The sequence below is a fragment of the Pteronotus mesoamericanus genome, unplaced genomic scaffold (assembly GCF_021234165.1).
Source record: "Pteronotus mesoamericanus isolate MK-2021 breed Mesoamerican mustached bat unplaced genomic scaffold, CSHL_Meso_final contig_657, whole genome shotgun sequence".
Classification (NCBI taxonomy): domain Eukaryota; kingdom Metazoa; phylum Chordata; class Mammalia; order Chiroptera; family Mormoopidae; genus Pteronotus; species Pteronotus mesoamericanus.
This window is the reverse complement of record NW_026555229.1, coordinates 2,892,011-2,916,114: the sequence shown is the minus strand read 5'-3', so window position 1 is coordinate 2,916,114 and position 24,104 is coordinate 2,892,011. Positions and strand designations below refer to the sequence as shown.

Genomic DNA, 24,104 nt, shown 5'->3' with positions numbered 1-24,104 from the left:
CTTTGTCCTTCCTTCTCAAGATTGCTGTTATGTGGAACCTTTTGTGGTTCCATATAAATTTTTGAAATACTTGTTCTAGTTCTGTCAAATATATCATTGGGAAACTTAATAGAAATTGCATTGAGTCTATAGATTGCTTTGGGTACTATGGACATGTTAATGATGTTAATGCTTCCTATCCCTGAACATGGTATATGCTTCCACTTATTTGTATCTTTTTCAATTTCTTTCCTCAGTGTCTTCTAATTTTGCAAGTTCAGATCTTTTACTTCTTTGGTTAAATTTATTCCTAGGTATTTTATTCTTTTTGAAGCAATGTGAATGGGATTGTTTTCTTTATTTCCCTTTCTGTTAGTTCATTATTAGCATGTAAAAATACAACTTATTACTGGATATTAATTTTGTATCCTGCTACTTTTCTGAATTCATTTATCAGTTCTCATAGTTTCTTGGTGGAATTTTTGGGGTCCTGTATGTAAAGTATCATGTCATCTGCAAATAATGACAGTTTTATGTCTTCCTTTCCAACTTGGATGCCTTTTATTTCTTCTTGTCTGATCGCTGTGGCTAGGACTTCTAGTACTATGTTGAATAAGAGAGATGAAAGCAACATCCCTGTATTGTTCTGATCTTAAGGGGAATGCTTGTAGTTTTTGCCCATTGAGTATGATGCTGCCAGTGGGTTTATCATTTATGGCCTTTATTATGTTTAGGTATGTTCCCTCTAATTCCACTCCGTTGAGATTTTATCAGCAATGGGTGCTGGATTTTATCAAATGCTTTTTCTGCATCTGTTGATATGATCATGTAGTTTTTTTTCTTTTCGTTTATGTGGTGAATCACATTTATTGATTTGTGAGTGTTGTACCAACCTTGCATTCCCAAAATAAATCCCACTTGATCATGGTGCATGATCTTTTTGATGCATTGTTGTATTTGGTCTCCTAATATTTTGTTGAGGATTTTAGCATCTATGTTCATCAGGAATATTGGCCTATAATTTTCTTTCTTTGTTGTGTTTTGATCTGGTTTTGGAATTAGGATAATGCTGGCCTCCTACAATGAGTTTGAGAGCCTTCCCTTCTTTTGAATTTTATGAAACAGTCTGAGAAGGAGAAGTGTTAATTCTTCTTGGAATGTTTGGTAAAATTCACCTGTGAAGCCATCTGTTCCAGGACTTTAGTTTGTTGGGAGTGTTTTGATTACTGCTTCAATTTTACTAGGTGCAATCTGCCTATTCAGATTCTCTGATTCTTCCTGATTTAGTGTTAGAAGATTGTATATTTCTAGGAATTTATCCACTTTGTTTAGGTTGTCCAGTTTGTTGGCATATAATTGCTCATAATATTTTCTTACACTCCTTTGTATTTCTTTGATGTCAGTTGTCATTTCTCCTCTTTCATTTCTGATTTTATTTATTTGGGTACCCTTTTTTTCCTGATGAATCTCATTAAACAAGATCTTGTTTATCTTTTTTATCTTTATCTGTTTTATCTTTGTCAATCTTGTTTATCTTTTCAAAGAACCACCTTGGATTTGCTGATCTTTTGTATGATTTTTTTAGACTCTATTTCATTTATTTCTGTTCTAATCTTTATTATTTCCTTCCTTCTCATCACTCTGGGCTTTGTTTGTTGTTCTTTTTCAAGCTCCTTTAAGTGTGAAGTTAAATTGTTTATTTGAGCTTTTTCTCATTTTTTGATGTAGGCCTATAATGCTATGAATTTCCCTGTTAGGATTGCTTTCCCAGTATCTCTCAGATTTTGGATTGTTGTGCCCTCATTTTGATTTGTTTCAATGTATCCTTTGATTTCTTTCTTGATCTTGTTGTTGACCCACTTATTGTTTAATAACATGTTATTTAGCTTCCATGTCTTTGTGTACTTTTCAGTGTTCTTCTTGTGCTTCATTTCTAGTTTCATAGCATTGTGGTCAGAGAAGATGCTTGATATGATTTCAGTCTTCTTAAATGTATTGAGACTTATTTTGTGTCCTAACATGTGGTCTGTCCTAGAAAACATTCCATGTGCACTTTGGAATGCATATTCCATGTATATTCCATGTATATCTTGCTGCTTTGGGATGAAATGCTCTGAAGATAAAAATTAAATCCATTTGATCTAATGTGTCATGTAAGGCCGCTGTCTCCTTGTTGATTTTCGGTCTGTAAGATCTATCCATTGTAGTCAATGGGATGTTAAAATCCCCGACTATGACTATTTCTGTTGATCTCTCCCTTTATACCTGTCAATATTTGCTTCACGCATTTAGGTGCTCCTATGTTGGGTGTGTAAATGTTTACAAGGGTTATAACCTCTTGTTGGATTGTCCCCTTTATCATTATGTAGTGTTCTTTTTCTCTTACTGTAGCCTTTATTTTAAAGTCTATTTTGTCAGATATACATACTGCTGCCCCAGATTTTTTTTCCTCTCCATTTGCATGAAATGTCTGTTTCCATCCCTTTACTTTTAGTCTGTGTGTATCTTTCAACCTGAGGTGGGTCTCTTGGAGGCAGCATATATATGGGTCTTGTTTTTTTATCCATTCAGGTACCGTATGTCTCTTGGCCAGAGCATTTAAGCCATTTACATTTAAGGTTATTATTGACAGATACGTATTTAGTGCCATTTTATTCTTAGACTGTTTTCCTCTCTCCCCCCTCCTTCTTCTTTTTCTCCTTCTCCTTAAAGCAAGCCTTTTAATATTTGTTACAGTACTGGTTTGGTGTTAACAAACTCTATTAGCTTTTTCTTGTCTGAGAAACTCCTTATTCTCCTTCAATTTTAAATGATAGCCTTCCTGAGTAAAATAGCCTTGGTTGTAGGTCCTTGCTCTTCATCAGCTTGAATATTTTATGCCACTCCCTTCTGGCCTGAAATATTTCTACTGAGAAATTAGATGACAGTTTAATTGGTGCTCCCTTGTAGGCAACTCCTTGCTTTTCTCTTGTGGCTTTTAGGATTCTCTCCTTGTCTTTAAGCCTTGTCATTTTAATTATGATGTGTCCCAGTGTAGGCCTTCAGGTCCAACTTGTTTGGGATTCTCTGAGCTTCCTGAACTTGTGTGTCTTTTTCCTTCACCAGATTAAGGAAGTTTTTGGTCATTATTTCCTCAAATAGATTCTCAATCCCTTGCTTGCTCTCTTCTCCTTCTGGTAGTCCCATGCTGCGAATGTTGTTACAGTTCATGTTGTCTGAAATGTTTCTTAAGCTTTCCTCATTTTTTAAAATTCTTTTTTCTTTTTGCTGCCCTGTATGCTTGTTTTTCTCTACCTTGTCTTCCAAATCACTGATTTGATTATCTGCTTCATTTAACTTACTGTTTATTCCTTCCAGTGTATTATTTATTTCAGATATTGCATTCTTTATTTCTGACTGGTCCTTTTTTATGGTTTTTATGTCTTTTTTTATGCTTTTGAGTATTCTTATCATCATTACTCTGACCTCTTTGTCTGATAAATTACTTGCCTACATTTCATCTAGTTCTTCTGGAGAATTATCTTGTTCTTTCATTTGGGGTCTGTTTCTTTGTCTTCCCATTTTGGCTGCTTCTTTGTATTTTTTACCTTAGATGTTAAACTAATCAATGATATAACCTCAAGCTGTAATCAGAAGTCAGGCTCAAGCACCACAGTGTGGGGCAGAGTAATTCCTGAAGGCAGGGCTATTGCTTCCCCTCAGGATGCCACTTGGAGAGGACTGCTCTGCATGAGAAAGATGGCTTCTACAGTATAGGAAATGATTCAGCACAGGGATCCTGACAGCTGTTCCTTCAGTTCTCTCCCCAGAGCCACCAACTCTAGGCTCTCCTCAATTGTCTCTAGTCCACTCTGCCCTGCTTCTGCTGGAGCCCAGGGTAAGTAGCTGTAAACAAAATTTTGTGCATTGACCTTTTAAGATGCTCTCTATGTCTCCAGTCATCTCTCCCTGGCAGACAAAAACCTCCTGTTTTCACAGCTGGGTATTATCTGAGTTCCTTTCCAGCTCTGGTGTTGTAGGCTTGGGAGCCCAGCTTGGGCTTTAGACCCCACACTTCTCAAGGGGAACTCCCTGGCCACTGAAATATCTCTCTGTAACTTCAGGTGCCACCTGTGGAAGCCCAGCCAGCCCTCTTGTGCCTACTGTGTACTCCCTACCAGACTCATTGTAGTGAAGTAATTTCTTCTGTCTGTCTTTGGTCCTAAGGCTTCTCTCCAGCTAGTGGATATTCCGAAGTTGGATATTCTGGATGATTTCTCTACAATTTAGTTGTAACTCCAGATTGGTCCTGTGAGGAGTTTAATGTAGCTTCCCCTTACTCTTCCACCATTTTAGAAATGTCTCCTGTAACATTTTAAATATATCATCCTGCTGTCTTCCGATGTCCATTAATTGTGGTAAAAAAAATTCAGCTGTTAATTTCACTCTCTTTTTCTGTACGTAAAGAGTCATTTCAGTACCAAGATTTCCATTTGATCATTTTTTATAATTGCTCTCTCCATATTAGACCAGTTAATAAATTTATACTTTCCTTTCATTTTTATTTTTCCTTTTAGTTCTTTGACCATATTTACAGTAGCAGTTTTTATTTTCTATTTTTATTTGTAACTTATGTTAATCTTCAGAAGAAAACTTCCTTGTTAATATTTCATTTTTATCCAGCAAAAAAGAGGCTGGTTTCTACCAGCTCCATTTCTCTGCAAAGGGCCACTTAACCACATAAGAAATTTCCACAAACTAATAGCAGTTTTTAGTCCTTATCTGTGAAGTCTAACATTTGCTCCCCCAGAGTTTCTATTTACTGCTTTTTTTTCTTGTTTATAACCACACTTTTCTATTTCTTTGCATGTCATAACTTTTTGTTGTTATTGTTGAAAACTATACATTTTAGATATGTTGGAGCAACCGTGAATTCCAAATCCTCCATCCCAGAGGTTATTTGTTGTTGTTTGTTTGTTTGTTTGTTTGGACTAATTCTGTAGAATCTGTCTCTTAAGGCTTTTTCTTTAATTTTTTAATTATTTTTTTTATTTTTGGCCTACTTGCTGGGGGTTGCCCTGAGTCAATATCCCTTAATGGTGAGACAATGATTCAACAAAGGTTGTACTTACATTGAGCCAGTAAGGCTTCCACCCTTTGCTAGTGGAGCTGTGGGTAAGCTGGAGAACACATTAAAATTTAGTTATTTTACAAATCTGACTGAGTTTTACTGTCTGACATGTCTTCTTTATGAATGTACAAGGTTTCACATTCATCTGGGAAAGCATAGATAGCTAATGCCTTCTCTAGTGTCTTCTGAACACTCACGGCCTTCCAGACTACACAGAGTATATGTGAGCTTATCAAGGCTGACTGTGACTGTCTTCTTCTCCAGATCTCCCTTTTAAATTTCTGGTCTATTTCTTGCCCCTACAAGTGTCAAAACCTCAAGCCCACATAAATATCTCTTGGAGCATGTGCTTCACTCCATATCAAGTTAGCCCTTTCCAGCAGTGGAGCTGCTGGTATTAAGGACTTTCATTGCCCTTTAGAACTGCTAAGTCAAGAAAAACTGGGAGACAGTGTTTTACTGTAAATTATTTCACTCAGCTATTTTGTTATTATCAAACATTAAGTTTTTATAACTTTTTGATACAATGACCATATTTTTCAAGCTTTCCTTTTTTACTATTTGTATTAGGGTTTTTTGTTTGTTTATTTGTTTGGTTTTGGTTTTTTGCCTGTCATAACAAATTTCCATGAGCTTGGTGGTATAAAACAACAGAAATTCATTCTCTCACAGTTCAAGAGACCAGAAGTCTTGAAATCAAAGCATTGTCAAGGCTGATTACTTCCGGAAGCTCTGAGGAAAAATCTATTCCATACCTTTCTCCTAGCTTCTGGCAGCTGCCAGCAGTCCTTTGCACGGCAGCATCCCTTCAATCTTTGCTTCCCCTGACACATGGGCTTCTTCCCTGTGTGTTTGTGTACCTGAATCTCCCTCTCCTTTCTGTCATAAAGGCATTGGTTATTGCATTTAAGGCACACCCTAATCCCATTTCACTTCCTCTTAATGCCTTCTAAGACCCTATTTCCAAATAAGGTCACATCTGAAGTTTCAGGTATACATAAATTTAGGGGGACATTATTCAACCCTGTATTTCACTAATTATAAAATATTACCTGAAAATCACTATGTTCTTTCTGTTGTGGGATAGGTAATCTTTTGTGAAGATTGGTTTGAAAATGAATAGAATGATAGGATGACATTTGACTTTTTTTTGTTGGGGTTGATTCTCAAGTTAATCCAGCTCACATCCTCTTTTGGTTATTTTATTCACATTGTTTAGAGAAAGGCAGAGGCTCTGTGGACAGGAAAGGGTTGGCAGAGCTTTATCCTTCTCAACTTTGACTTGCATGTCTTCTTTTAATCTAGAGCCAAATAACTATCGGACCATGCATGGCCGGGCAGTAAATGGCAGCCAGTTGGGAAAGGATTACATCCAGCTGAAGCGGCTATTGCAGCCCATCCGGATTTACTCCAGAGCCAGCTTATATGGCCCTAATATTGGGCGGCCCAGGAAGAATGTCATCGCCCTCCTAGATGGGTAGGTCAGATTATTTAGCTGTTCTTATAATATTGTTTATTAAATGTAATGAATTAATGTATTTGGTTTTTTCCTGGTTATTTTGTTCTTAAGAAGAACAGAGAGAGTCTTTCCATAGTGATTTTCCCCACGCTAAATCAGGAATTCTCCATCAAGCAGTGGAATAACCTTTCATCTCCCCAGACTTCCTACAGTCAGCAGAAGGTGGTGGGTGTGGGGTGGGACATCACCATTTCCAGGACAGATGGGAAGGTATGCATTGTTTTAAAAAGCACATTTAAGATTGCAGCATTATATAGCATCATTATATATATTTTTAAAAATATTATCTATTCTTGCATCCTTTTACAGAAAGTAAAGCTTGAGAAAATCTTGACCAAGGGAACTGGGTTAAAAAAGTTAAGAAACACTACAAATGCTTTCAGATTAAAGCAAAACTTAACCAGTAGATTAGCAGGTATCCTGGAGAATTGCTGTCATGTGACTTCTTTGATTTTGACTGAATCTAATAATCATTTTTAAAGCATTGGTTAGAGACAAGGCACTATGTTAAATGCTTTCTGCCCCAGTCCTGCTGGTAGGCTAGACTTAGATCGAATAGTGCATATAACCCATCTGTGCCAGCTTGCTCCAGTTATACAATGGCAGAGGGAATAACACAAGGAAGACTGAAGTTGTATGTTGAATTCAAGACCCAAAGTAGAGATGTAACTGGAGCTGGAAGGGTGGGAACAATGAAATTGGGAGAGTGAGGACTTCATCTGGAACAGAGTAAGCATAAAGGCACTCTTTTTATTTGGCATCTTGTTATACACTCTGATAGATATATTTATTCCTGCTAATTCAGAGATAAGTAAGACATTTTCCAATGAGGTGCACTACCCCACATTAGGTTAGATAAATGCCATGTGATTACAAGTGGAGATATCTGAGGAGAGGGAAACCTTTGGCCATCCTCCCAGATGAGCCTTGTGGCTTGAGTGCTTTTGTGGCTCTCCCCGTTCCCTTTTGTGGCAACTTAGTCTTGATCTATGCTAATTACCATCGTAGATATTACTGAAGGTTTGGGAAGGCAGAAAGACTTATACTGTAACTATATTAACAACCTGAAATTTAGTTTTAGACATTTTCTTCCTTACAAAGAATCCCAAAGCCCTTGCTTCAATTCCTGTCCTTTTCTTACCCTTTTGTTTTTTCTCAGGAGCTAATCCCCTTTTTCTTGCAGAACAATTTCATGACCTTGGCCCTAGCCTAAAAATGCAGCTCTGTGTCTCCCTTTGCAGACTTTCACTGAACTTTGAAATGACTGTATATATGTATGCTTGTGTATGTGTGTGTATGAGATGAAGTTGGGTTCACTTTACATGTTATAATTAGTGGATAAGAATCACATGTGTAGAACTTTATCCTCAATTCATAATACATAATCAAGCAAAGCCAATAACTCCATCATTTGCATCCATGTATTTATGCTTTTGGATTATCTTTTTCTTTAATGATTTGATTAATGTATTCTCATGGGGCTGACAGTGTCTTCTCAGTAGCATGATTCTGTATCAATTATTTGTTCATCCTGGAAATGTTTCTTGGGTAACTGATATGTGCCAAGTACTTTCTCAGCCTTCGTGAAGTATATAATATAGGAGGAAAGACATTGACATTAATCAACTGATCTTAAAACTAACACAATACCAAGTAAAGGTGCATGGTACTATAATGACCAAAAGGGTTTGGATTTGACTGAGTAGCAGGTCATGGAAATATTCCCTTAACAAAGTCACATATAAGAGAGAAAGATTTAAAGTGTAATCTAAATGATAAGTAGGTGTTAACTAAAAAAAGTGAACAATGAACAATATCAGTGTTCTTGGCAGAAAGAAAAGCACGTGCAAAGACACTGAGGATGAAAAAAGGTCCAGGTTGGCTAAAGAAAAGCATAGCTAGAGAAGTAATTAAGTATTATAATATATAGGGACTTACAGGCATAGAGAAGGATTTAGAATTTCTTCTAAGTCCAGTGGGAAATAGAGTGAATGTTTTAAGCTAAGGAGGGAAATAATTTGATTTATTAAACAGAAAGTATGCTGTGTCTACTCTATGAAAATAGATTGGAGAGGAAGCAGTAAGTGGGCTGCTGAAGCAGAGACAGAAAGAATGATGGGAGCCTACACTAAGAAGGTCGCATGGAATGTATTGTTGAAGATAGAATCCAAAAGTCTTGATATAGTGGGTAAATGCATGGTGATGTGACATAGGGATGTATAAGCAACTGGGTATGTGGTATTTCCATTTACAGAGATGGGAAGACTTGGAGGAGTAACTGGTCCAGGAAGAAAATTATGACTTCAGTTTTCATATTATATTTATTATGCTTGAATCTAAATGAAGATGTCAAGAATATCATTGAATGAGTTAAGGGATGAAGATCTCTGCTAGAGAGATTAATTTTGTGTCATTAGCATGCAAAAAGGATTTAAGGCTATGGGAATAAAGGAGATCTTTTAGAGAAGGTGGAAAGAGACAGAGGCTTAGGAAAGAGCCAGAGGAACTCTCACATTTAGAGGGAAAAAAGAGGAATGACCTCAGAAGTAAGAGAAAAGAGAGAGATTGAAGTGTTACAGGAGCTGAGAAAAGAGAGTTTTAAATAAGGAGGAGTGCTGCTAGGAGGCCAGGAGGTCAAGTAACAGGAAGGTAGGAAAGGGACATTGGATTTGCCAACATGCACATTGTGGGTGACTTTGAATAACACAGTTCAGTGGAATGGTGGGAACAGAAGGCAGATCACAATAGCTTGAAGAGTAAATGGGGGTTGAGGGACTGGAAACAATAATATGGACAACAATCTTTAAGAGAATTTTTACTGTGAAGGAGAGCAAAAAACTAATATGGAGATCAAGGAAAGTGATGCTGTTTTTCTTCTGGAAGACACTAGAACAGGTCTGATGAGTCTTATCCAGGAAAGAAGAGCTAGATGATACAAGAGATCAAAGATATAACCAAAGTAAGGAGTTCTTTACAATTAGAAGAAATGGCATCCAGAGGGATCAGCCTTCATTAAGTGGAGGGGTAATTCCACCAGGGTAACAGAAGGTAAAAATCAAATTATTTCTCCATTTCAGAGATTAAAAAGTCATTTTGAAGAGACACTTCCACCAGGTACATAGGTGTAGTTAGGGCATCCCAGTGTGTGTACATGCTGTAAATGTAAGCACATAGATGCTGGTTTGTTAAGAAAAAGTCAGGAAACTTGGATATAATAGTAAGTGACAAGATAAAAGAAATGTGCATGTAACTGAATTCTATGGTAGCAAATGGTGGGGTTTACTTCCCTATGCATCCAAAAACTAACAGGACTTAGGAGACTAGAGAAAATCACTTAGGGCAAGGAAAGGTGCTGGCGAGCACTTTTTTTCTTTTATATACCAGGAAATGGAGAGTTATCTTTCTCAATGTACATGTTCTAAATATACAGTGTAATATAACTTGAAACACATAAACATTCCCAGCAACTCAACCAACAATAACAAAAATGTCAGCACTCTAAATTACCAGCTCTGTAGTCTTTTCCAATTATCCTGGTGATATAGATATCATTTTACATAGTTGTGATCATTGTGTAGGTATCAGTTTGAGTTCTGCATGTTTTACCCATTGCTTTATATTGCCCTTTCTTTATTTCTACATAGTTCTCATATTTGTCATTCTTAATAGCAATAAAACATTCCATTGCATTAATATACCAATGCCTTCCCTCACTGCTGGGCATTTGGACTGTTTCCAGTTGTTGTCTATAATATACAGCGCAGCTATAAACATCTTTATACAAATAGGTTTTTTTATTTCTTTTGAATTACATCCTTGGGCTGTATTCCAAAAAGTTGGGTTTCTGGGACACAGTATGTATATGATAATGTTTATGGCTCATATATTTGATGCCAGATTTCTTTTTAGAACAGTTGTACTAGGTTGCAGGGCAGCAATGTATTAGTGAATCCTTTCCCTCAATACCCCACAACGAGTATTGTCATTTTAGTTAATTTACTCTACTCTATTTTAATTGATGCAAGATTCCCTTTGGTTTTTTAAATTTGAATGCTGTTAACTATGAAAAGAACTGAACATTTTCCAAGTCTTTATGTAGTCTCCATTCTCCCATCCCAGGTTTGGTTAATGGCAATACAATTTTGCCTCAAGCACAGACCGGGAGGCCATTTTATATTCATTCCCATCCTTTGTTCACATACTCTACCAGTTACTATTAAGTTCTATTATTTCTGACATTTTGGTATCACTCATATTCTGTCTCCTTTTCATTTTTAACCTTATCATTTTTCCTCCTAAATGATTTCTCCATATCTAGTTTCAGACTCTAATAATTGCTTCATATAGATTTCTGAGTGTTTTTTTTTAAAAAAATGTAACATGTGCTCAAATCATTCTTGCTTGAAATCCAAGCCCTTCCACATGCACCCCTGGGCTTTAGGGTCAAGTGCCTGCCTCATTTTGCAGATAGCTATATCCCCTTGCACAACCTGCCCTTAGCTATCAAAGTATACGTGAATTTTGGAAGATGCCATATACTTTTTGCCTTTGAATCTTTTTATTTTGTGGCATTTTCATTGGAATACCACTCTCTCCCCTAATTTTACTTCTTTCCAGTAGATCTCCCACATTTTTTAGGCAGGTTTTCTTATCACCTCCTCTGTCCTTGTATGGCACTTTATTTTTCTACTATACCACTTACCAAATTGATGATAACTTATTTATTTACACAGCTTGCCTCCCCTAATAAATTGCGGCTAGGATCAGGACCCAGCCTATGTTTTATTCATTCTGTAGCTTCAGAACCTAGGACTGCAATAGGTGTCTTATTCAACAATTGGCTCTAATTTCGTATGATCCAAAAATGGAATGCATTTTTGCATTCCAATGTAGTTAAATGTGGTTGTGAAGCATTTTAAAGCATTGTATAAATAGTGATTTAAATAAATTATGGTGATTTATATAAATCATAATGTTTAGCTTTAGTTATATAAAGCCAAACTAATTTTTAAGTTTTTTAACTTAGGTAGTTACAGGCTAAACAGGACTAACTTTCAAGTTAAGATACAAACTCCACTAGAACAGAGAGAGAATCTTCATGTTTATATCTTCAGGGACTAGTGTGTTGTCTAGAATATGGGAAGTATTTAATGAAGTGCTTGTTTTATTATTTTCATTTCCTCATTTGGGAACTGGCTAGTCTTAGTATTGATTTTTATCTAAAGGCATGAAGAATTGTTCTTCAGGATTATATCAATTTCCTGTTAATATTTTATAAACTTTTATACATCATCTATGTAATGACAATTTTATCTTAATCCATTGCTTTTTTATTACTTTGAAACCTGTTTTTATTGTTTCAGAAGTTTATTTTATAATTATCTTGTCTACTTTCTTATTGATAAGTCTTTTTTGTTTCTTCCTTCCATAGTTCAGATAAAGTCATTAATTTCTTTTCATCTAGATTTATAAATTTTTAATGTTAAGCTCTTCTAACTTATTTGGAGTTTATTGCTATGTCTACTATAGAGTGGACCTAGCCTATTTTTTGGTGATGCAATAGTGTCAAGAAAAGCAGATATTTGTTGAAAGCATGTTTCTTTAGGCTCTCTTTGAGGTTTTTAAAGAGGCCTAAATCATAGGGCAATAAGTACTAAATTTCCTTTCAATAAATATTTATTGAACATCTATTTTGTGTTTGATCCTTGCTTAATTCTGGGTATATGTTGATGAGTAAAGTCAAGAGAGGGTCACATTACATAAGAAAAATAAATTACTGCAAATTGCATGTAATTCCATGAAAGAAATGATCAAGATACCTGGGGTTAGGGGAGCTATTTGGACAAGGTGAACAGAGAAGAGTTTTCTGAGGAACAATTTATTTGAGTCTAGAACAAAAGAATGAAAGAGCCAGCTGTACAAAGAATCAAAGGAATAAAGTTTTAGGTAGAGGTTCTAAGTTTTGTTTATCAATGTCCTCAATCAGAAACAAGCTTAAGGCATATAAGGAAGAGAAAGACAGGCAATATTATGAGCAAAAGGAGAATGGTAGGAAATAAAAATGCACAGACAGGCAAGGACCAGATCATTACTGGACCACAATAAAGAGACCACATTTTATTCTATGAACCATGGAAAACCATAACTGGTTTTTTTTTTCTCTTTCTACACTTTATTTATTTATTTATTTTCCAAATACATTTGTTTCCACCTGCCCCCCTCCATCCTTCTCCACTTTGTCTTCGTCCATGAGTCCTTGCTGTATGTTCCTTGACTTGACCCTTCCCTTCCTTTTCCCCGCCCACCTCTCCCTCTTTCCCTCTTGTCTCTGTTGGTTTCTTTTTTCTTTCAGTGTTGCTGGTCTTATTTTCCTTGCATCTTTGTTTTGTTGGTTAGATTCCACTTATAGGTGAGATCATATGGTATTTGTCCTTCGCCCCCTGGCTTATTTTGCTTAGCATAATGCTCTCTAATTCCATCCATGCTGTCACGAAGGGTAGTAGTTCTTTTTTCCTTTCTGCTGTGTAGTGTTCCATTGTGTAAATGTACCATAATTTTTTGATCCAGTCATCTACTGATGGGCATTTAGGTTGCTTCCAACACTTGGCTATTGTAAATTGTGCTGCTATGAACATTGGGGTGCATAGGTTCTTTTGAATGGGTGTTTTGGGATTCTTAGCGTATAGTCCCAGCAAGGTTTTATAAGGGCAGCAACATGTACTGGAGTCTGCTTACCCTAGTCTGTGTACCAAGTAGATTTTGAAGTCAAAAGTAAGAAATCAAAAGAGCTTGATAAGCAGTCTGTTTCCCTATGAGATGATGTTGGACTGGGTTAAGATAAATGGCAAAGGGGATGGCAAAAAGTTAGGGTAGAAATGATTTGTTAATGGATATCTCAGCAAAGTGAGAGTGAGAGAGTGGGGAGGAATTAATAAAGGATGACTTCCACCTTTTGAATAGTTAGTATCTCTCTTTCAAGTGCAATCACATGCAGGAAAATAAAAAGAGCTTTTCAAAAAGAAGTTACACCAAATTGAGCACACATTTATACTCAGGACATAATATTCTGAAGCAACAAAAGATGACTTTAAAATATAATGGGTGTCCTTCAAGCTCAGGATAGTGATCTAAGCCCAAGCTCCTCCACTTTCTCATGGAACCACCATTCAAACTCCTATTAAAAAATTATAAAGAACAAATCTGTAATAGTAAACACACAAAAGAGGGATCATCAGCAGATTTCTGTGAGAAAGATGAACAGGTGGAAGCCTGTCAACCGATTAAGCAGAGTAAGGAAATGGCAACCCAGAGAAATGGGCTCTGGGAAAAGATAGTCAATCTGCCTAGCAGATAGGCTCAGAGTCCTGAGAAAAGAGGACAAAGCCAAGGTGTTTATATGAAAGTCTGTCTGCAGAGGGACTACACCTACAGCTCAACTCCTCCTCCATCATTTTAAATGCCCTACCCAACCCATGTAGAGCAAAGACAGCTCAGTTGGTTTTCTCCAAGCAAATGCCAAACCAAATCTCAGGAGCCTTCATCAAAGAAACTGAAGGAATAGCCTGGGGATGAGCTGGTATTGCTAAAATAGAGTTGCTCTTACATAACAAATAAACCACTGAATAAAGCATTGTGGGATACCCATACCAAAGTCTGTGTATGCACTCTCCCTCCTCCCTCTCTAAAGTGAAATGTGTTGGTCAATAAAATTTGCTCACAAAATAGACAATCCAATGAAAGGAGAGACTTATCTAAAAAGCCCACATATTCAATAGCTGAGAAAAATCTGCATCTGATACTTGAAAGAGTCTACTTAGTCCTCAACTTTTAAATATGAATTGCTAGTCAAAGATCACAAGGCATAAGAAGGAAACCAATAGCATGGAATAGAAAAACCAACATATATAAATTTTAAAAATTGACCTAAGAAGATTATAACTCAAGATCAGATTTTTTTTTTTTAAAACTTCATTTATTTATTTTTAAAGAGGGGAAGGAAGGGAGAGAGGGAGAGAAACATCAATGTGTGGTTGCATCTCCCACACCCCCTACCGGGGACCAGGCCTGCAACCGAGGCATGTGCCCTGCACTGGGAATTGAACCAGTGAGCATTTGGTTCGCAGGCCGGCACTCAATCCACCGAGCCACACCAGCCAGGGCAAGATCAGATTTTTAAGAATAAAAACCGGGAATTGGAATCCTCATAAGGATATAGTAAGATATTGTACTTCTACAGTAAAAACATATTTCTATGAAAAAGGTACAATTAGAACAAAAAAATACTTTTTAAACTAGACATGTAATTGCTGAAATTATGTCCAATAAAGGTTAGGCAGTGATTTCTTAGCTACAACACTTAAAGCTTAAATGATAAAAGAAAACATTGATTCATTGACCTCATCAGAATTAAGAACTTTTATGCACTGAATGGTATCATCAAGAATGTGAAGGCCCTGGACAAGTAGCTCGGTTGGTTAGAGCACCATCCCAGCATGCCAAGGTTGCAGATTCAATCCACAGTCAGGGCACATACAAGAGTTAACCAACAAATTGATGTTTTTCTCTCTCTCTCTCCCTCCCTCCACCACCCCTACTTCCTCTCTCTCTCAAATCAACAAATAAAAAATTTTTTAAAAAGAATGTGAATAGACACACAGAATGGGAAAAACTATTTGCAAGTCATAAAACTGATAAGGAACTTGCATCCAGAATATATATATAAAGAACTCTTACAACTCAGCAATAAAAAGACAATCTATTTTTAAAATGAGCAAAAAGGGATTGAGTAGACATTTCTCCAAAGAAGACATACATGTGACCAATCAGCACATGAATAGATGCTCAGTATCATTAGTTATTGGGGAACCGTAAATCAAAATCACGAGATACCACTACACATTCACTAGAATGGCCATAATCAAAATACATACTAGAACAATACTGGAGAGGAGGTGAACCCTCATACACTGCTGGTGCAACAGCTTTAGAATACTCTAGTAGTTACTCAAAATGTTAAACATAGAGTTATCATGTGAATCAGCAATTCCACTCCTTGGTGTATACCAAAGATAAACAAAAACATATGTCCACATAAAAACTTGTATACAAATATTCATAGTGGCATTATTCATAATAGCCAAAACATAGAAACAACTCAAGTGTCCATTAACTGATGAATGGATAAATGAAACATGGTGTATCCTACAATAGAGTATTATTTGACAATAAAAATAAATGAAATACCAATATATGTTACAACACAGACAAACCTTGAAAACAGCATGCTTACTGAAAGAAGGCCAACTATTTTATGATTCTTTTTACATGAAATGTCCAGAATAGGCAAAAAATAGAGACAAAAAATAGATTAGTGGTTGCTTAGGGCTGGTAGAGATGGTGGGGAGATGGAGAGTGGCTGCTCGTGGATACAGGCTTTCTCTTTGAAATTAAATATTCTAGAATTACATTATATTGAGGGTTGCACAACTCTGTAAATATAATAAAAAAATTGAATTGTACACTTAAATGGGTAGATTATATGGTATTAAATTATATCTCCAAAATGCCTTTAAAAGAAAAAGTCTAATAAAAGAATTGGAGGATAAAATCAAGGAAATAAACCATACACAGAGCTTAGATAGAGAGAGAAAATTTGAGATAAAATATTACTGATATACAGGATTAATTCAGGATATGCAACAGATCCAGATCCAGAAACAAGGAAGAAAAGTATGGTCATAGAAAGGAGAAAAAACTTTGTCAACCTTTATAATGTAAAAGTAAAGGAACAGTTGACAGAAAATAGATGGTAGAAATGAAGAGAAGAAATAAGACATCAAAAGGCTGATATCCTCATGTAACATAGGTAGAGTCAGAAAATATTGTCTGACTCACTGAAATAATAAATAAAGAGGTGGAGAAGAGGGGGCCCAGTAAACGAAGCATATGGAGGTAAATCTTGGTTAGAGTAACTTATGATATCATTTCCTTCAATGCACTCTGGAGAACATCAGATGGCAGGATATTAACACTATGTGGAGGGGGAAAAAATAAGAAGTTCCAAGTAGGTTTGAGAAATACTGGGATACACAAATTTATGGAAATGCTTCCCAGAACCTTTAATACATTAGTTTACATTCTGAATCTCTAAGGAGGAGATTTAGAATGCATTTTTTTTTTTAGTTTTATTGATTTTTTTTTTAGAGAGAGAAAGAAACATTGATTTTTTTTTTGTTCTACTTATTTATGCGTTCATTGGTTGATTCTTATATGTGCCCTGACCAGGGATTGAACCCACAATCATTGTGTATCGTGATGATACTCTAACCAACTGAGCTACCCAGCCAGGGCAGGATGCAGAATTTCTTAAGTTTATTTGACCAGAGACCATCTTGAAGAACCATTGTTTTACTAACATGTTTGGATCACATTGATTTGAAATATGAGCCTGCTTTAAGTGAGGGATGACGGTAGAGCAGACAACAAAGAATTACAGTTTGGAGAACTCAGAACCTGGGCCACTTCAATAGCCTTGTTACTGTTTTTTGTTTGTTTGTTTTTGTTTCCATTCTTGTCCTCGTCAATCTATTTGTCACTCAGTTGCCAGAAAATCTTTTATAAACATAATTTACATAATGCCAGTCACTGCTAAATACGTTTTAATAACTTTTCATTGCTTTTAGAATAAAACTTAATCTCCTTACTCACATCTGACAGGGCTCCACAATGAATTACCTGGCTGCTGCCCAGCTATTCATTCTTACCTTCTCCAGCTTTCCCTTGTCCTTCTTCACTCAGGCCTCATTGGCCTGGCATGTGCTAATCTTCACTGCAATTTGGAGGGCTGTTAATATATGCTCTTTCTACCTAGAGTGTTCTCTCCACTTGCCACATGCCAGGTTTCTCTTCATCCACCAGGCCTTCCTTGAGTAACCTATCTAAGTAATTTTCTATCAACTCATTCGGTCAGTTCTCTTTATGACATTTATCACAAATTGTAACTACATATTTATTTGTTGGGAAGTATGTCTGTTGTAATAACCAATGTAGATACAGTGCTAGCAAAAAGCCTACTACATAGTAGCTGCTCCTATTTGTTGAATGAAAGAAAGAATAAGAGTTATAGCATTCTACAGAGTTGGTAGTGGAATATTCTAAGCTGAAACTGTGTTAGAACAGAAAGCTAGACAGGGCTTTTAGCTCCCATGATGGCCCAGAGTGTTGTGGAAAGCATTCTAATTTTGGCAAAGAGGATAAAAGCAGAAAAGAATTAGAAAGCAAACAATGATCTTTTCCATTACACCAGATCACATGCTGTATTATGCTATATGCTTAATTGTCTAAAAACCAGAAGCAGAAAAAAAATGCCTTTTTATATCCAGAATTTCAATATTTAGTTATGTCTAATTACCAATACTTCTACTAAATGCCTGAAACTGATTTATAGACTACACTTATACCTAAAGCATAGATAATAATGAAGGTTTTATGGGTGGATAAGGATCAACACTTCATTATGTTCCTAACACAGGCTCTCCTTATGACTTTTGTAGGCCATAGGCATTTTTTTCCTTCATAGGTCTCATAAAGACATTTAAAAACAACAGCTTTCTGTTTTCTATTTAAAGAGTCAACATAGCCGGATTGGGGGAGGAAAAAAAGGCAGGGTGGTGAAGAACATGCCCTTTGGAATTAGAGGAAACACAGGTTTGCCACCAGCTAGGTCATCTTGAGGAATTATGTAATCTCTCTGAAACCTCGTCTGTAAAATGGGACTAATGAAATTTCCTATTTCTTAGACTTGTGATGTTAAATGAGATAATGAATTTAAAGAACTTAGCACAAGGCCTGGTACAGTTGACACTTAAAGAAATGTCAGCCGTAATTGTTAAGAGTAACAAATGTATTTCAAAGATGAAAAGGCAGATTTTTTTTCTGACTGCTTTTTTGAATATGACTCAATATAGTCTTCTAAGCAGTTCACAGAGCTGAGTGAGGGTGGGAACTAGAAAGATTAGCTACAATAACATGCCAGTATAATGAGTGTGATCACAACTCTATCTCCTGCCTAGAAACTTGCTTACACCGCATTCTAGTTTGTAGTGGAAAAATGTACAACTGGGGACAGTTTGATGCACAGAGTAATTATTACAATGTTATACCTAATAATTGTTCTGTTTTATATCAACTGTGAAGGTAATATGACTTGGCCAAACTACAGGAGAAGAGAACAATTTATTTTAGTTCATAGAAAGAGAGTTTTCATCCCTGCCTCTAGAGAGAGGCAAGGTCTCCCAGCAGCTGTTCAGTGCTTATTAAGAAAGACGCACTGGCTACTGGAAAGGTTTACTTTCTCGCTGAGAATTGTGTTAATGACTACTTACTTCTAAACATGCTTTCATTTATACATTTTTCCCCTGGAAAGGATTTCTTTCCCAATTAGAGAAATAGCCTAATTCCTTACCCAAGCCCAAGGTTATCAGCTATTGCCATTATGATTAAGGATTTTTTAAAAAGTATATTTTATTGATTATGCTATTACAGTTGTCCCATTTTTTCTCTTCCCTTTATCCTTCTCCATCCTGCACCCCCCTCCCACCAACATCCCCCGCCCCTTAGTTCATGTCCATGGGTCATACATATAAGTTCTTTGGCTTCTCCATTTCTTATACTATTCTTAACTTCCCCCTGTCTATTTTGTACCTATTCTCTGTTCCTTTTCCCCCATTCTCCCCACTCCCTGCTGATCTTCCATGTGGTCTCCTTTTCTGTGCTCCTGTTCCTGTTCTAGTTGGTTGCTTAGCTTGTTTTTGTTTTAGGGGCTTTTTTAGGTTCAGTTGTTGATAGTTGTGAGTTTGTTGTCATTTTACTGTTCATAGTTTTTGATCTTCTTCTTTTTCTTAGGTAAGTCCCTTTAACATTTCATATAACAAGGGCTTGGTGATGATGAACTCCTTTAACTTTATCTTAGCTGGGAAGCACTTTATCTGCCCTTCTATTCTAAATGATAGCATTGCTGGATAGAGTAATTTTAGGTGTAGGTCCTTGCCTTTCATGACTTTGAATCCTTCTTTCCAGCCCCTTATTGCTTGTAAGGTTTCTTTTGAGAAATCAGCTAGTAGTCTTATGGGAATTCCTTCGTAGGTAACTCTCCTTTTCTTTTGTTGCTTTCAAGATTCTCTCCTTATCTTCAATCTTGCATAATTTAATTATGATGTGTTTTGGTGTGTTCCTTCTTGGGTCCAATTTCTTTGGGACTCTCTGAGCTTCCTGGACTTCATGGAGGTCTATTTCCTTGGCCAGAGTGGGGAAGTTTCTCTCTTCCCAGTGCTTCTGATTCCAGACTCTCCTCACATGACTCTAGTCCATGCTGCCCTCTCTTCACGGGGGCCCAAGGTGAGTGTTTGCAAGCACAAAATCTGTGCTTTGACCCCTTTAAGAATTAAGAAAAAAAAAAATTGTGGCTTTGTCTCCAGCGGACTTGGCTCTTCCCAGCGGAGGAAAACCCTGCGGCTTTTCACCGCTGGACACTATGTACTGTCTGATCCTGGCACTGGTGCTCTGCACTTGGGAGCCTGATTTGTGGTCCCACCTTCTTTCCTTTCAAGGGGAAGCTCCCACAGCTGGCTCCCTCAGCCCACCACCCATGTGAACCGGGCTGGCTTCTTTAACAACCTCACCCTTCCTATTGGTCTCAGAGCTGAGTTTCAAAGCTGAAATTCAAACCCAATTCTGATTCTGAAGTGCTTGTTTAAACCATGTAGAGATGGCAAATTTGTGATATGCGTGGTGCTGCTCTCAAAAAAAACCTAATGGTGGTTTTTGCCCATCCTTGGTTAAAAGCCTCTTTTCTGGGTAGTTTTCAGTTTATTTCAGGGAACTATTCTCCTCTTTAGTTTTAGTTCCAGTTTGGTTCTGGTAGGAGGTGTGCAATGTATTTTCCTACTCCACTGCCACCTTTTGATACCCAGAGCAGGTTTTATTATCTTTATTTTACAGATCAAGGAATGGAGGTGCACAGATGTTAAATTATTTACCAAACTTACATTTACTGAGTACCAGCTGTATACCGGGAATTACCCTTGTTCCTCTATGTATGTTATCTTGATAATCGTCACAAAACCTTTGAGAAGTAGTTGCCGTTCTGTCTATTTGAAGTGGTTCAGGGAGGTTAAACATCTTCACATGGCTAAAAAGCTATGGAGTCAGGTCTTAAATTATATATCCATCTGATTCCTGGGCCCACGTGGTGATGTTTTCCTGAATCTTCATCCTTGAATGGAGCCACACAGTCTAGCGTACTACAAAAATATAATCCTTCTTCACCTTAGTTCCACAGTGTTCACTCTTTTAGACTCAGCTTCATTCCAGGGCTTGAGCCTTTGGAAAGTTTGCTTTTTTGTGTGAAATTCATCATAACATCTTGAGGCATTTTTCCTCCTTCTTACCATGCTCCACAGCCAGGGCAAATCGTATTATATCAGTTATAGCCTTCTTTGCTTGCTTCAAGTCTTTATGACTGTCTCAGCAGCTGTCAAAAGATGTCTGTCAAAATATTCCCCTAACCAGCACCTTCCAGCCTCAGCCATAGCCTTCCAGATTTGCTTCAATGTCTTCTCTCATCATACCCTACATCCCTGCCATTTGTCTTTATTCTAATCAAGCAAACCTGTTTTATCCTTTATGTATTATTGCCTCACATCTGCCTCCATTGTCCTATATAGCGTCCTTCCTCCTAACCACCCCCCATTATCAGCAATTAAGTTTCATCTTAGGGGCCAGTTCCAGGTAAAAGTACTTGGAACCCTGTCTTGAGAAAGATCTTAGGCCAATTATGAGATTAGTGAGAGGGTATTACCAATATCTACTGTAGGCTTAGAAAAAGAGAGCAGCACCACGCATATCACAAATTTGCCATCTCTGTATGGTTTAAACAAGCACTTCAGAATCAGAATTGGGTTTGAATCTCAACTCTGAAACTTATTACCTGGGTGATCTTGAGCACAGTTTCTTCATCTATACAATGAAAGTGATACCAAACTTACAGGATTTTACATTACATAAACTGCGTACCAAGTGTGTGTCAATCAGTAAAAGTAGCTAACTTACTTTTTCTTTCTTCATTCAAGAACCTACTTAAATTAAACTTGATGGGTGTAACTTACTGGCCAAGAGAGATTGAAGAATTTCACCCATCTCTAGTCACTATATATTAACAACTTTATAAATCTATAAAATTAAGGGAATTTTAAGCTATAAGGGAAGCCAATCAACCTACTGCTAGTGGACTATCATATATAAATAGGGATAGGGAGAGAAAAGGAAGGGGAGAGCCTGAGAGAAAGGAAGCAAAGCTTGAAAGGAGGGAGAGGAAAAGAAGGAGAACAAGGGAAAGGTATCCATATATTTGTTCAGTGTAGTAGCTGGTAGAGCTCAATATATAATTAGCCATGGAAAAGTAACTGGCTTTGGACCAAATGGAATATGCCTGGTTTGCTGAAACTCAAAATGAATAATTTCCTCACAAGTTTCTTCTAGGGTTTTGCATGGAGTGACTGTCACATCTTATTCATTTTAGTTACATAACCAAAGATTATTTTTGTAGACAAAGGAAGAAAGATCAGGCTGCCCACTCTTATTGAAGTTTGTACTCCTGCAGATACCTATTTCTTTGTGAAGGATTTATCCTCTTTCCTGGGAGAAAAATTTAGAATCCAGTTTTTAGGGTTACACTTTGTGGTCCAGAAAGTAGAAATCAAACCCCAAAGACCATGAATAAAGATGTGCCTTATTATAAGAGAGAGCTGTGATATGCCCTGGGAGAGAAGGCTCAACAATATTTTAGATACGTCATATGTGCAGGTGGATAACAAAGGAAAGAAATTCTCCCAGATTTTGGGTCTCTTGAGGGAGGAAAGGAACTCTCACAATGAAAGGGGATATTTTGTTTTTTTCCAAGCAGCAGATTGACTCCAATGGGAAAGCTTTCCCAATACTGAAAGGTCGGCCTGGCACTGGTCAATTTCCTTTGATACAGGTCCCTGTTTCTTCTGTCTCTTATCCTTCTTTGAATGACTAGATGTCAGCATGAGGGCTCCTGTTCTCTGAGATAATCATCCAGAACTTCTGTCTTCATAAGTCAGGTATGGAGACATCCAACCTTGGAAAACCACCATCTTTCCCTCTTGTCATTATTCATATCCTGGGTCATCTTTTATTTGTATGTTCATACACCTAAATCTAGGGATTGGAATGGAAGTGGATGGTGGAAAATCCTTGGATAATACCAGACACTAAATAGAATTTCACTGCCCCAGTGGTATTTCACTCCTGACAGCAGGAGTCTGTGTGCATGTTATTCCACCTCTAATATTACTGCTGCTGAGCATTATGCAGCTGTGTTGAAGTTATTCATTTATGTGGTTTGGGCCAGTTTCTGAGAAACAGGCAGAACTAGAGAGCAGAAGAATCCATCAGTGTTAGATCTGAACAAAGAAAATGATCTTTTTTGCACTTTTCCTCCAGAGTGCCAATATAGATATGAAAACACCTGAAACTAATATAATATTGTATGCCAACCAGACTTGAATCAAAATTTTTTAAAAAACAGAGTATAGAAACAATATAGATACAGGGTAGCTATAGAGAGCCCTAATTCTTAGGAAGGGAGGATGGTAATGGGGGGAATTCTCTAAACTCTTTGGCTGTGATATCCATTCCTTAGAGTTTCATCTGATCACTTGTTTTTATGTCATGTTTCTGTGGTTGGTTTTGTATGTCTAGGGTTTTTAAAGTATCATTCAAAGACATCTGAAAACAAAACATTTGCTCCATTTTAGATGACTTTTTATACATCTCAAGAAAAATGGTATGTTTGGCCATCCTGGTAATATTTGGAAATGCATATTTTGTTTGACATTATTTGCAAATTATATTTTTTCCTCCTCAAAATAAGTGTAGAAATGCTTCCATATGTTTGAAGTTGGTCTTATCACTTTGCTAAGAGGAAAAAAGAAAAAAACTTTGTAGCAATTTTCATGTGAACACATCAAATGGTGTTTTCTCAAAGTTAGCGAAAATAGTTTTTCTACTTCTTCAATATACTACTAAAGTTAAGAAGATAATATCATTTGTTTAAAAATATTAAGTTGTGATTGAAGTACTTTTTTAAATGTAATAAAACTATATTTTACTATTTTGATTTCTTATACAAAATAAGATCTTAGGTGAGGATCTGACTTTAATTTGTTTTTCAAATAGCCAGAAATCCACATTAAAAAATGGCTTGGCTTTTCATATACTAATTTTTTTCTTGTAATAAATTCTTATACATAAATATAATTTTTTTTTTGTTCCATAGATCTCCTTTCTGATTTCTGAGCTAGAAATGTTGTAATCATTGCAACTTTTATGGTATATTTTAATAGATGATAGATTAAATAAATGTTCATTATTCCAGTTTTTCAGAATTTTCTTGGCTTCATCAGATGAATGTTG

The 24,104-nt window shown here is 36.6% G+C and overlaps 1 protein-coding gene across 3 annotated transcripts in view; it reads left to right on the top strand.

Annotated features, from left to right (window-relative positions):
• The window catches only part of HPSE2 (heparanase 2 (inactive)), a 650,239-nt gene that overhangs the window by 414,053 nt on the left and 212,082 nt on the right, over positions 1–24,104 (top strand). For all 3 annotated transcript variants that reach the window (XM_054581334.1, XM_054581333.1, XM_054581332.1), the window contains one exon: positions 6,395–6,566. In XM_054581334.1, the coding sequence (XP_054437309.1) occupies positions 6,395–6,566 (172 nt within the window). The remainder of the gene's footprint in view (positions 1–6,394; positions 6,567–24,104) is intronic.